The sequence below is a fragment of the Anabas testudineus genome, chromosome 13 (assembly GCF_900324465.2).
Source record: "Anabas testudineus chromosome 13, fAnaTes1.2, whole genome shotgun sequence".
In the NCBI taxonomy this organism is placed as follows: Eukaryota; Metazoa; Chordata; class Actinopteri; order Anabantiformes; family Anabantidae; genus Anabas; species Anabas testudineus.
The window spans coordinates 24,245,021-24,256,553 of record NC_046622.1 but is presented as its reverse complement, the minus strand read 5'-3'; the positions used below and the strand labels follow the sequence as shown (position 1 = coordinate 24,256,553).

The 11,533-nt window shown below is 37.4% G+C and overlaps 1 protein-coding gene across 1 annotated transcript; it reads left to right on the top strand.

Annotated features, from left to right (window-relative positions):
- The first annotated feature begins 3,105 nt into the window (after positions 1 to 3,105).
- mrps23 (mitochondrial ribosomal protein S23) lies at positions 3,106 to 7,077 on the top strand. The gene is made up of 5 exons (XM_026364458.1): positions 3,106 to 3,206; positions 3,779 to 3,958; positions 4,181 to 4,258; positions 4,527 to 4,650; positions 6,577 to 7,077. The coding sequence occupies exons 1-5, from the start codon at positions 3,163 to 3,165 to the stop codon at positions 6,694 to 6,696; spliced, it is 546 nt and encodes a 181-aa protein (XP_026220243.1). The 5' UTR covers positions 3,106 to 3,162; the 3' UTR covers positions 6,697 to 7,077.
- The last annotated feature ends 4,456 nt before the right edge of the window (positions 7,078 to 11,533 follow it).

Below are 11,533 nucleotides of genomic sequence, written 5' to 3'. Positions count from 1 at the left end.
TGAAGCAGTAGAAGAAATATTTTGTTGACGTGGTAGAAAACATATTTAAATTTGACTGTAGACTCGCAGGATGTAAACCACAAGTGTACATTCTGTACATTCTGGTAATCTGTTTAAACTTTCAGTTTTTTTAAACCTTTCAAAAATATTTCATCTACCACTTAATTCTCTTAATAATTATTTTATTATATGACCCCTAGGGGCCCACATATAAAACTGTGGGTGATCACCACTCCCCTTCTGAGGGATGAAATACAGTCCAGCATCAACCAAAGTTAGCAACAGTCCCCCAGATACACGGACTAAAGAGCTGCTCTTCCTCCTTTACCAGCTACGTACTGAGCTGTAAGTGATGGCAACAACGGTTAACTCTGCTGTTTTCATATTAAAGAGTTTTAAACTAAATATCCATGTTCACATTTAAGATATCTAAGATTGCATTTTGACTAGTTGAAATTATAATGCACTAGGCATAAATATAATTCAAGTTATCTACAATTGCATTCTGACCAGTAAAAATGACATTATAATATATCTACGTCAGTCCCAATTCCTTTGCAGATATCAGAAATAACGTCTTCAATGCTATTACACATTGAACATTTTTTGACCCAATGGAGTTCACATTACAGATTACTGCAATGTATATCTGACTGAACATATCTACATTTACTGCATTTTGACCAGTCACAATTCCAATTAAAGATTGTTTAATTAGAAGTTTGGGAAAACTATTTCCAGATATCTACAATTCAGTTTTGCCTTTATAAAGTGAATTTCTTTAATTTCATTTTGACTAGTCAAAATTCAGTTTACAGATATCTTTTATTGGGCACACATATCTTACTGATCTTTTTTGATGTTTCAAACTTAGATACTACTAGTCACAATTCAGTTGTGGATCTTTAATTTAAGACTAGTCAGAAATACATTACAGATATTTATTAAATGCTACAACAGCATCTAAAATTAGAATCTAAAATTATGTTATTTTACTATTAAAAAAATAAGTTTTGACTAGTCAAAATGTCAGTACGGATATCTTTAATATGAATTTTGACTAATTGTAATGTAATTAAATATATCTGGAATTCACTTTACGGATATGTAAAACGGAATTGTAAGTATTTTAAATTTGTTTTTCCATTCAAGCCAATGAGCCTTTATGACTAGTCAAAATGAAATAACAGATATCTTTAATTGGAATTGTGACTAGTCAAAACGTAGTTGCGGATATCTTCAGTTACAGTTTTGACCAGTCATAAAGGCATTAGAGATGTCTGTAATGTGAATCCAGTCTAATTTGTATATGTTAAATCTGATTGCCATACTTGCATGTGATGCTGCAGCATCAAAAAATGCCAACTGTAGACTTAGTGCTCGTTACCCTGTTAGCTGGTTTACAGTACACCTGTGTGATTTCTGTGGACTTTGGAGAGACTCGCTGCTGCTGCAGTTTGGTTAGGGTAGTTAACACTACACAACATTTAGTACCTGTTAGCGTTAATGCTTGTTTTGAATTTTTATATAAATACAGTTATGACCTCTTTATATCTGCTACTCTTAACATGCACACAAGTTGTAATATTTTGGGGACTTTTTATTTTAATGAGGATAACGACTCAAATAGACAAATTTATAACTGATGCAGGCATATCATATTAGTGTGACTGGTACCCAGTACTGAAAAATACAAAACACTAGTGTGTGAGATATAAAACAGCAGCAGCAGCAACAACAACAACAACAACAACAACAACAACAACAACAACAATAATAATAATAATAACAACAACAATAATAACAACAACAACAATAATAATAATAATAATAACCACATATTAATTAATTATGGTAGTTTCAATCATTGTTTAAATAAATTTTCATACCATTTCATAGGTGATACAAGCACCATCAACCCACATAGGACTTTACAAGACTTTACTCATCAAACAAGGTTCAAAATATGCTTTGTTATAATTTTCTACTCTTTTCATGTCTCATTGAATGACATACTCAATTTCTACTGATACAAATTTTTAGATATCACAATTCTTGGAGGAGATATTATACATACTAATTGCCACACTCAAGGGCAATGCATTTTTTCTAATCGGTACATATTTTAGTTTAACTTCAGTTTTTGTTAATATTTAAGGAATTAAATTGACAATGACAATTTTGTCAAATTGTTGGAGGAGATCGATTATAGGACTGCATGACATAAGGGATGGCTGCCCTCCAGGTTTTTCCACCAATTCAGGTACTACTTTTAGCAATTCATCATTTCCATAATAAATTGAAAGGAGACACAGATGTTTGATGTCCATTTTACTCTACTCATCCTGAAACTATACAATTTTTTTGGCATTGGTACTACACCAAAACCAACAATAAAAACAACATTTTTATTGAACAGCAGCTAAGATAAGGGCTGCGTTTGCTTTATTCTATGAACTTGTTCTGTTTGGATTTTTAAAATTTCATAAAAAGAATGTTGAACAGGGTTACATTATCAATCTCATAATAGCCTTAGTTTCATATGCACAAATGTAAATGTATTAATTTGCACTAATAATGGATTTTTAATGTTTCTTTTATGTTTTTTTCTGACTTTGTTTTTTCTATATAACTCCTGTGGATGATTTAGTTGTTTTTTATGTTCATTGATGTTTTAATTTTTTGGGAATTTTGATGAGTTTAATAAAGACAGGTTTTTGGAGTTATGAACTTTTAGAAAATAATGACAACAATAACAATATTAAATTTAATTAAATATTCAACCCATAGATTCAGTATTTGTCTGTGAAAATCGCAGACAAGATAACTAGTAATGAATTTCCGGTCTAGATATCTGGCCATCACAATAAAGGCACTGCATTTATTTTAAACATTTTTTTTCTTTAGCGTTAATTATTAGCAAAATATAGAATTAAACATACTTGTTGGAACCACACCTAAAGATCCTATTATATCTATCAGAAAACTGACCAAAGTGAACAATAGAAGCTAACGTGGTTAACAGCAACAGCTCATCCGACCGCGGCACGAGAAGAATCAACGTTTTATTTTGACAGACCCACAATTCCACCGGATGTCGTGGTCCTCTCAAATCTGCGTGCAGCGCTAACGTTAACATCCAGCTAACGAGGAGAAAGTCAAATGGCAGGTAGCAGGCTAGAGAAGTTTGGGACTGTATTTACCAGGTAAGGAGGTCGTGTTTTTCGTTTGTACTTGTGTTTGGTAGCTCTGCAGCTAAGAATGACTGTTCATGTCACTATGTTAACCCAAACTGTTGAGTCTGGAGCGCCTAATCAATAAGAAAGCCATTTGATCCAGCGCAATACAATATAATTAGCACATGTTAGGTGTTAGTTATTGGACTATACCGTTTCACCAAGTTATAACTTTCAACAGTAGCTACATTAACTTATGAAATATATTAGCGTTGTGGTATGTTGCAGCAGATAAGCTGTCATTAGCATCACTGGCTAACGTTTAGCTACATGACAGTAACGTTAAGTGCGGGTGGATCTCATCCACAAATGACTGTAAATGAAGACATGCATTATATGAATGAAGAAATCGAGCATGTGATAAATGCTGATATTAGGAGTGGAGTTATTTAAGAGCATGACCCGGTGACACGAGCATAAGGTAAAGACACCGTGTGATGACATCATACACATGCGACTAAGACATAAACCTACAGAACATGTCAGAATGTGTGAGTGTAAGACGGCTTTCATCGTCATTGATGTGATGGTGTTATCATCAGGGTTCGGGACCTGATGCGCTCTGGAGTCATAAAGCCCACAGAGAAACCCATCTGGTATGACGTCTACAAGGCTTTTCCACCAAAGAGGACCCCGCTTTATGTGAAGCCACATAACAGAGCCGGCACCAAGAAGCAGGAGACTGTTCCTGACATCTTCTACAGAGAAGATGAAGTCAGAGCGTAAGTTAACTGCTCACAGCAGTGACGGCAGCGGTTGTGCTTCCATTTCATATTTCATTTAGTGCCACTCAACAGCAATTCAATGCTCAGTTTTCCCCACAGCTGAGCCATTATCAGTCCTGCAGGGAGGTTCACTCACAACAAACTCAAATTAGCTGTTTTCAGAATCAGCCGATGCTGTTGTTAGCTGCTTTTCAGGACTGTGTGGTTTCTGCCTTTCAGGAAGTTCTATGAGCAATATTGGGCAGGTGCTCGGCCTCTGGATCTCTCCAGATCAAACTTTGTTTCTACGTGTCAGAGGTACGTCTCGTGTTTGTTTTGTGGAAAAATCAATGGACAATATTTTAAACGTCATCTAAAATATTAAAGTATATGTTAACATGTCATGTTGTGACATTGCAGAAGCTTATTGAAATTATGCTACAAGGACTGTGTGCCGTAATCAAAGCTGAAGGCGGTCCAACAAAATATTAGTGTGTGACTTTTTTAATTTTTTATTTTTGGACAGGCAGTGTATATTCATATATGATTTTCATGCCAGTAATAAAAAATGTGTCACTTCCCACAGGTTTGTAGACAAATACATGGAGTTAAAGAGACACAGTGAGCTGGATGACGCTGCTCTGTTTGAGGAGACAGGGAAGGCTTTACTCAGAGATGGTGTTGTGCTGAAGAGGAGAGGAGGCCCTCTTGTAAGCGTCTTTTTCATATCATCAATGGACTCATCAGCCCTTTTCTTTGCTCCGTTACCAATGACCAAACTTTAAAGCTAACTATGATAGAACCTAGCTTGAGTCTTAGCTTGTGCCTCTCATGTATTGCATATGTTTGAGTATCTTTTAATATACTCTTAAAGGAGTACACAGTGTGGGTATTTTTTTACAGTTTTTACTCACATTTTGAAGGTTAAATACTTCCTGAATAGTCTTTAGCTCTTCTAGGTGGTTGGAGTTTCAAACGATTGGGTTTGGTTATGGTAAAATATAATTTTAGTTTCTCTACCATAACAAGAAATACAGATTGTGACAGGAAATGATGCCGTTCTTCAATGGGAAGGGAAATGTTGTTTTTTTTTTTTTTTTTTTTTTTTTTTTTTTTTTTTTATCATTTAGGTTTGTTTTTATATTTATTGTCTTTCATTTTATGTCGTCAACATCATCATTGTGTTTGTCATGTTTTTCTTTAAAAAGACGCTTAAACACCTGACCATGGTAAATCTGAGACAGATTTCTGTGAAGAAAAGACGTGTCCTCTCCGATAAATGGACTAAACTTCTATTTTTACTGGACTGAACTGGATTGTTTTTTAACTCAGTCCACTAAGAAGAGTCCATGAGGATTCAGGAAGTATTTCAGAATTTGGGTGATTGTTGTAAAATGACTCGCCATGTATTTCTTTATGGAGTCTTTAGAGAGTTAGCACTGTAACAAAAATGTATGTAATAGCTTTTATTACCATGTGATTACATCTGGGTCCGATAAACAAAAGGATGTAAAAGATAGCACCTTTTGTTTGAACCCAGTTAAGTATTAGAACATGTGACTGACAGGTGTGTTTTGTTGCCCAGGTATGTCCTATTGCACAGTATAAGACAGTAAATAGCACTGAATTTCTACACTTAGTTTCAGATTTGGGTATTTGTTCTATTCAGACCTCATATATAGTGTAACCAACATGAAAACCAGAGAGCTGTCTATGGGTGAAAAGAAAAAGCAATTGTGAAGCTGAGTGAAGATGAAAAATTAATCATGTGCGAGTCATCGCACAAACATTGGCCATAACCAGTACAACCATTTGTAATGTCATGTACTAGAATAAAAACACTGGTGCATGTGGTGAAATGGTAACATAAGTAACACCAGCAACAACCTCCAGAGGGCAGGAATTGAAGTATCACAATCTACTGTTGGCAGAAGACTTTATGAACAAAAGTACAGAGGCTGCACAGATGCAAACCACTCATTAGCAAGAAGAATAAGAAGGCCAGGCTGGAATTTTCTGAAAGGTTTTATAGACAGATAAGACAAAGATGAACCTTTACATTTTGGCTGCATGGCTTCTTCTGGGAGAGGTCTTCATTAATGATGTAACACATGATGGCAGCTGCAAAATGAAGTCATACGTCTTGTCATGGAACCATTTTGTCTGCCAGTTTAAAGAAATATGAAACTAAACTGATAGGAAGATCCTACATCATGTAGCAAGATAATAACCCAAAGCACAAAACAACGAAGCAGTTCATTCGGTTTTATCAGTCTCCAGAATTAAACCCTATAGAGAATTCTACCTGCTAAAGAGGAAAGTGAAGGAAGTAACCACCCAAAACAAACAACAACTGAAAGGGGCTGCAGGGAAAAGCATCACAGTAGCAGTTGTAAGGATTGCTCTGCCTTTCTGATGCAGTTCGCTGACTTGTGAATTAACAGCTCTTGGCTCCAACCACTTGAAAACTGCTAATGAGCTTTGGGTTTTGTTTGTCCAAATACATAGTACAATACTTAGTTTTCCTCCACAAATTCTGCCTGTTAACTGTTATTTGAGGAGATTTTTTTATCTGACCTTATTTCTGGGTTTAAGAACAGAAGGTGCTGAATGTTGTGATTTTGGTTGTCCTGCAGGTGGCAGCAGAGTCCAGGGATCCAGTGCTGGAGCTGAAGCTGAAAGACATGTTGGCAGAGCAGCAGTCCGTCATTACTCCCAGCAATGAGTCAACAGAGCACAACACACACACAACATAGACCATTTGATGAGCAGCAGATTGTCCACACCAGATGATGATGTGCGACTGATTTTGAGGAAGCTGTGGTTCTGCTCCTCCTCTGGAACTGTTGGTTATATGTAGGAAACGTCTTTTTGTCAACCACCAAGATATGACATGTGTGTTAAGATACCTCAGCCAACACCAGGACTGTTGGAACACCAGCTTCTTGTTTCCTAGGCTGATTCCCACTGACATTCTACACCACCAAGATGCTGTCAGTAAAGGATCACAGAGCTGTCATTGCCGCCATGAAAGCAATTGGAAGCAGTGTACACATAACCAGTATACAGTGTGCGTGGAATGATGTACATGTGTACAAAAGACATGTGAAATTAAAGTTACTCCTAATATTGTGTGAGATTAAGTGGTTTACTTTTCCAGCAAAGACATTTGGTGTTTGTGGACAACTGTATGTACAGGGAATCACTGCAGAAACAGATGAAAGTGTCAGTTAACATTTTTATTGAATGATCTTCATCACAATCCCCTCCACTCCCATATTCAGACTGAAAGTCTTCCCAGTTAGCGGTGACGCTAACACAGACACCCAGAGCATATTAAGAGGCAGGGGATGTTGGTGCCAATGAGTGTTAGAAACATTTCCCAGCATGCACTGTGGTATGGAAAGTTGACTGGAAATAAAAAGTTTTGCAAACAACAGCGATGACAACAGCAGCCTTAAGAATGTTGTCAAGCAAAGAGGATTCAAGAACTAGGGAAAACTTCACAAGGAGAGGAAAGAGACCGGAGTCAATGCATCAAGAGGCACCAGGCACAGGCGTATTCCAACAAAGTGTAATAAACTGGATCCAGTTTATAACTGGACACTTCTATGGCAACTGCCTCAGATACATTTTAAATAGACTTCACAGAGAACCAAGAAAGCTAGACTTCTGCCAAATAATCTGTTCAAATCTGGATAACTCGGGTATGAAAATCAGGGCAAGGGCCTTCGTGTATAAATATAGTTTTAGTAGTGGTCAAAAATGTAGATTGCTATAACAATTTTAGTCATTGAAACTCACTCCAACAAAGACCAATCAACAGAGTTGGAGTCCTTAGACACAACCTGTCACTGATTTATCATGCTGCCTTTTCATATATCCCCAGAAAGGTGAGGCCCAATTCATACCTGCACCAGGTTGGATAAAAGTGATCAGAATATGACCTTGGGCTTAGATTTACCCCTTTTGAGTGGTCTAAGAAGAAGCTGAGAATCTTGTGTGTTGGTTGGTTTATATAATCCTCTCCAAAAACCTTCTAAACGCACTGGTAGACTGCACTGTAGGGCTTCTGTATAAGCAAAGCTAGGGAACCTTGACAAGATGTTTCTAATAGAAAATTGTCATGTAGTAATGTACGGTATATTTCATGTAAAAACCAGGCCGAGATTTGAAGTGGGAACATTCTCTATAATGTTCTGTGCAGCTTTTAACCAATCATGAGAGCAGCACATCAGATGTGCTGGTAGGTTTTGATCCTTTCAGATGGGATGACCTTGGTGCTGACATTCTGGCTTTGACAACGAAAACTGCCTGTCTCTGTTCCACGCTAGCGCAAGGTGGCAAGATTATACTGTCAGCTTAATGGAATGGCTGATTGTGTCACAGTGAAAGAGAAAGCAATCCTGCAGTTGATAGCCAGGCTGGCCTAGTCCCCAACCTAATGAACACACGGGAGGAGAGGATGAGCAAAGCAATGAGAAAAGAGGAGCTCACTGTTGTCTGCTGCCAGTAATACTGACACACAAAGCAACATTCTTCTTTGCTTTGGAATTAGTGGTTGATCAGAGGCAGGTTTCAGTCTGTTCTTTTGAGTTTCTTCTGCCTTTTGCTTTCTGTTTATACCTACAGGACAGTTTTTAAAATCTGGGTTATCTACTATATGTTACAGTCAGTTGTCCTGAATAATCTGTTCAGGCCAGTTTCAGTTGCCCTGCTAATGCCGGCTCTGCGTCATCCCCTCGTATCCACGGTGTCCTGCAGGGGTCAGGTCTAGGCCCATTACTGTTTTCTGCCTATATGCTTCTCTTTGGCCAAATTATTCAACAGCCCAGAATCCTCTTCCATTGTATCACAGCTGACATCTTGGAGATTATTTTATTTAGTGTTTCTATAAAGTAATTTGTTCTTCAGGATAAACGTGGAAACATGTCTACTCAAGATTCAAAAAACTATATTAATCCCAGAGGGAAATTGTTTTTGCCTTGTTACATTTGCTCTCAACTCAGACAGAAATAAAGGGAACCACAACCAGGAAAGATGCAACACCAACATAAATACACAATAACATCAATACAGAGACCTCTTTATACAGAATATGTGAGATGATGATGAAAATAGGTCATAATTATGATTTTGAAGTATAGAAAATAGGTCATAATTATGATTTTGAAGTATAGAAAATAGGTCATAATTATGATTTTGAAGTATAGAAAATAGGTCATAATTATTGTCAGTTCCCCCTCCTCTTACACAGGGGGAGGAATTGTAAAGATTGATGGCCACAGGTAGAAAGGACCTCCTGTGAGGTTCTGTGTAGCACTTAATGTTAATGTTAATCAGTCTCTGGCTGAACGTGCTCCTCTGTCCAGCAGCACACTGTGTAGTGGGCAGGAGGGATTATCAAGGATTGAGAGGAGTTAGGACAGAGAGACAATTCATTCTAAAGTTAGCTACAGTATGTAACTTTTGTCAATATATATTTTGTGTGTTTTACTAGAGATATGCTTCAAAACTTAACTTACTGTGTCAACTGGTCCTGAATAATCAGCCTGGCAGAGGTGCAGATATATTTGCTTTTAAATGTTTTAAGTGGCCTGTCAGAGAATTTCAATGATTTCTGATTGATCAGCTCCTTAATTACTTGAATTTAATAAATGACTAATACGTGAAGTGCACTGTAGAGGATGCTGGGGCATAGCAGAAGGTAGAAGAGCACAGCGGAGCAGGGAAAGGGAGGGCTGGGTGGAGCAGAGTGGATTTTGATGTCTGTTAGTGCTAGCTTAAAGGGCGACTTCACTGATTTTCAGCTTGTTTCCTATGTTTATACAGTGCATGCTCTGCTCCCATTGATTTTTGGAAGTGATTTTAAAATGCTGTGGTTAATATGAAATCCTTTGTGGTCTTGCTCCACATTTCATCAGTTACCTCTGAGGCAGTGCTGCCGGACATACCTACAACAGACCATGTGACCAGTGGGCACTGTGGCCGTCTTAAGTTTTGAATGTAATTACATCTATGCATTTAAATAATTGGTGTCTTCAGTTTTGAATAATCTTCATATGATACTTTGGTTCTTCTTCTATTGCTTTTGCCATAAACAAATAAATCTAAAACATGTTTTATCACTGTATCAGTTAATAGCTGGAAGCAATTAAATTCAGTGGAAAAGGTTATAATTCCCAAATCTGTATGAATGTCCTTATATTTATTTCAAGCTTTACCATCAGCACAAGGTTGAAAAGAAGAAATGAGGTTTGGTTGAATCCACCTTGGACCCTCTGTCCATTTTAGTCTTTAGTTAACCCAGCTAGTCTCCTGTTAATCTCCTGTCAGACTGCATTCACATGAGCCAAACTCATGAATAGTCTGTAGTCTCTACAACATCATCTGCGTTTCTGTTGAATACTCATTATAACACATCCATATTTTACATCTAGTGTGTTTAGCAGATAGGAATCTGTTTTAATTTAGACAAAAGCAAAATGAGAACAGATGAAACTGACATTTTCTCATTCACAGTATGTTCCCATTTAACAGTATGTGTGTAAGGAGCTATAATTTTCATAGTCATACATTTAGAAGAGAATAGAATAATATAAAAATAGACTTTGATTCCTTTGAGTTATTCAGTGTCTTTGTCCTCTGGTACAATGACAGTGCTGCCACAATGATATCTCATAATCATGTAGACTGTGCCTCACAGCAGAATAATTGTTTTCCCTTTTCCATCACTTATGATAAGACACAACATGCCACTCACTTTGATGGACAGCTGTACTATTAGGTGCAAGGCAGGCAGCGCAGAATTTGAAAGATCATGTGTCTTTGTTCACATTTGATAGGCCAATATGCAGTGTGCTATATCGCATAATTTGAGCTCTTATCAGTGGTTTGATTCGCTACACATCTCACACACGCAAGTTACTATAAATTTTCTTTAGTTAAAAAAAAGCCAGAGAGGTTTTCTGTCACATACAGAGTTTAACCTTACTGCTCGAGTGCATGTTAATAACAGCTGAGAGGCACAGAGTCACAGACCGAAAAAAGGTCTGTGTCTCTCATGTCCTCTCTTCCACAGAGGAGTCTCACAGCTGTTATTAGGATATTGCACCCAGTGTCTCTACAGAGCACTGCTACAACACAAAAACAGCTGCATGAAACTCTAAAGTTTTAAATAAGTTGTTAAAGTAAACTTGCATTCTTTAACTCCATCCATCCATTTTCTTAACCACTTGTCCACTCAAGGGTCATCCCACCTAAACCTATCCCAGCTGTCATTGGACGAGAGGCGCCCGCCTCTCTGGACAGGTCGCCAGTCCATTACAGGGCAGACATACAGAGACAAACAAACTGTCACACCTATGGTCAATTTAGAATTACCAATTAATCAAACATGCATGTCTTTGGAGTACCCTGAGAGAGCCCACGCAGACACAGAGAGAGCATGAACACTCCAAACAAGAAGGGCCCGTAGATTGAAACCTGGGTCCTTCTTGAGGGAACTCCCTTGTTAATTACATTTAATCTTTTATACCAACAGGGGTGTGGCCAGGATCAAAAGCTAAAATAAGTCATCATCAATATAAATAC

What these genes read in the sequence shown, in the direction of transcription:
- mrps23 (XM_026364458.1), top strand. Translation starts at nt 3,163, where the DNA reads ATGGCAGGTAGCAGGCTAGAGAAGTTTGGGACTGTATTTACCAG. An exon ending in AGAGAAGATGAAGTCAGAGC is followed by an intron (nt 3,959 to 4,180) that starts GTAAGTTAACTG and finishes TCTGCCTTTCAG; the next exon opens with GAAGTTCTATGAGCAATATT. An exon ending in AGAGGAGAGGAGGCCCTCTT is followed by an intron (nt 4,651 to 6,576) that starts GTAAGCGTCTTT and finishes GTTGTCCTGCAG; the next exon opens with GTGGCAGCAGAGTCCAGGGA.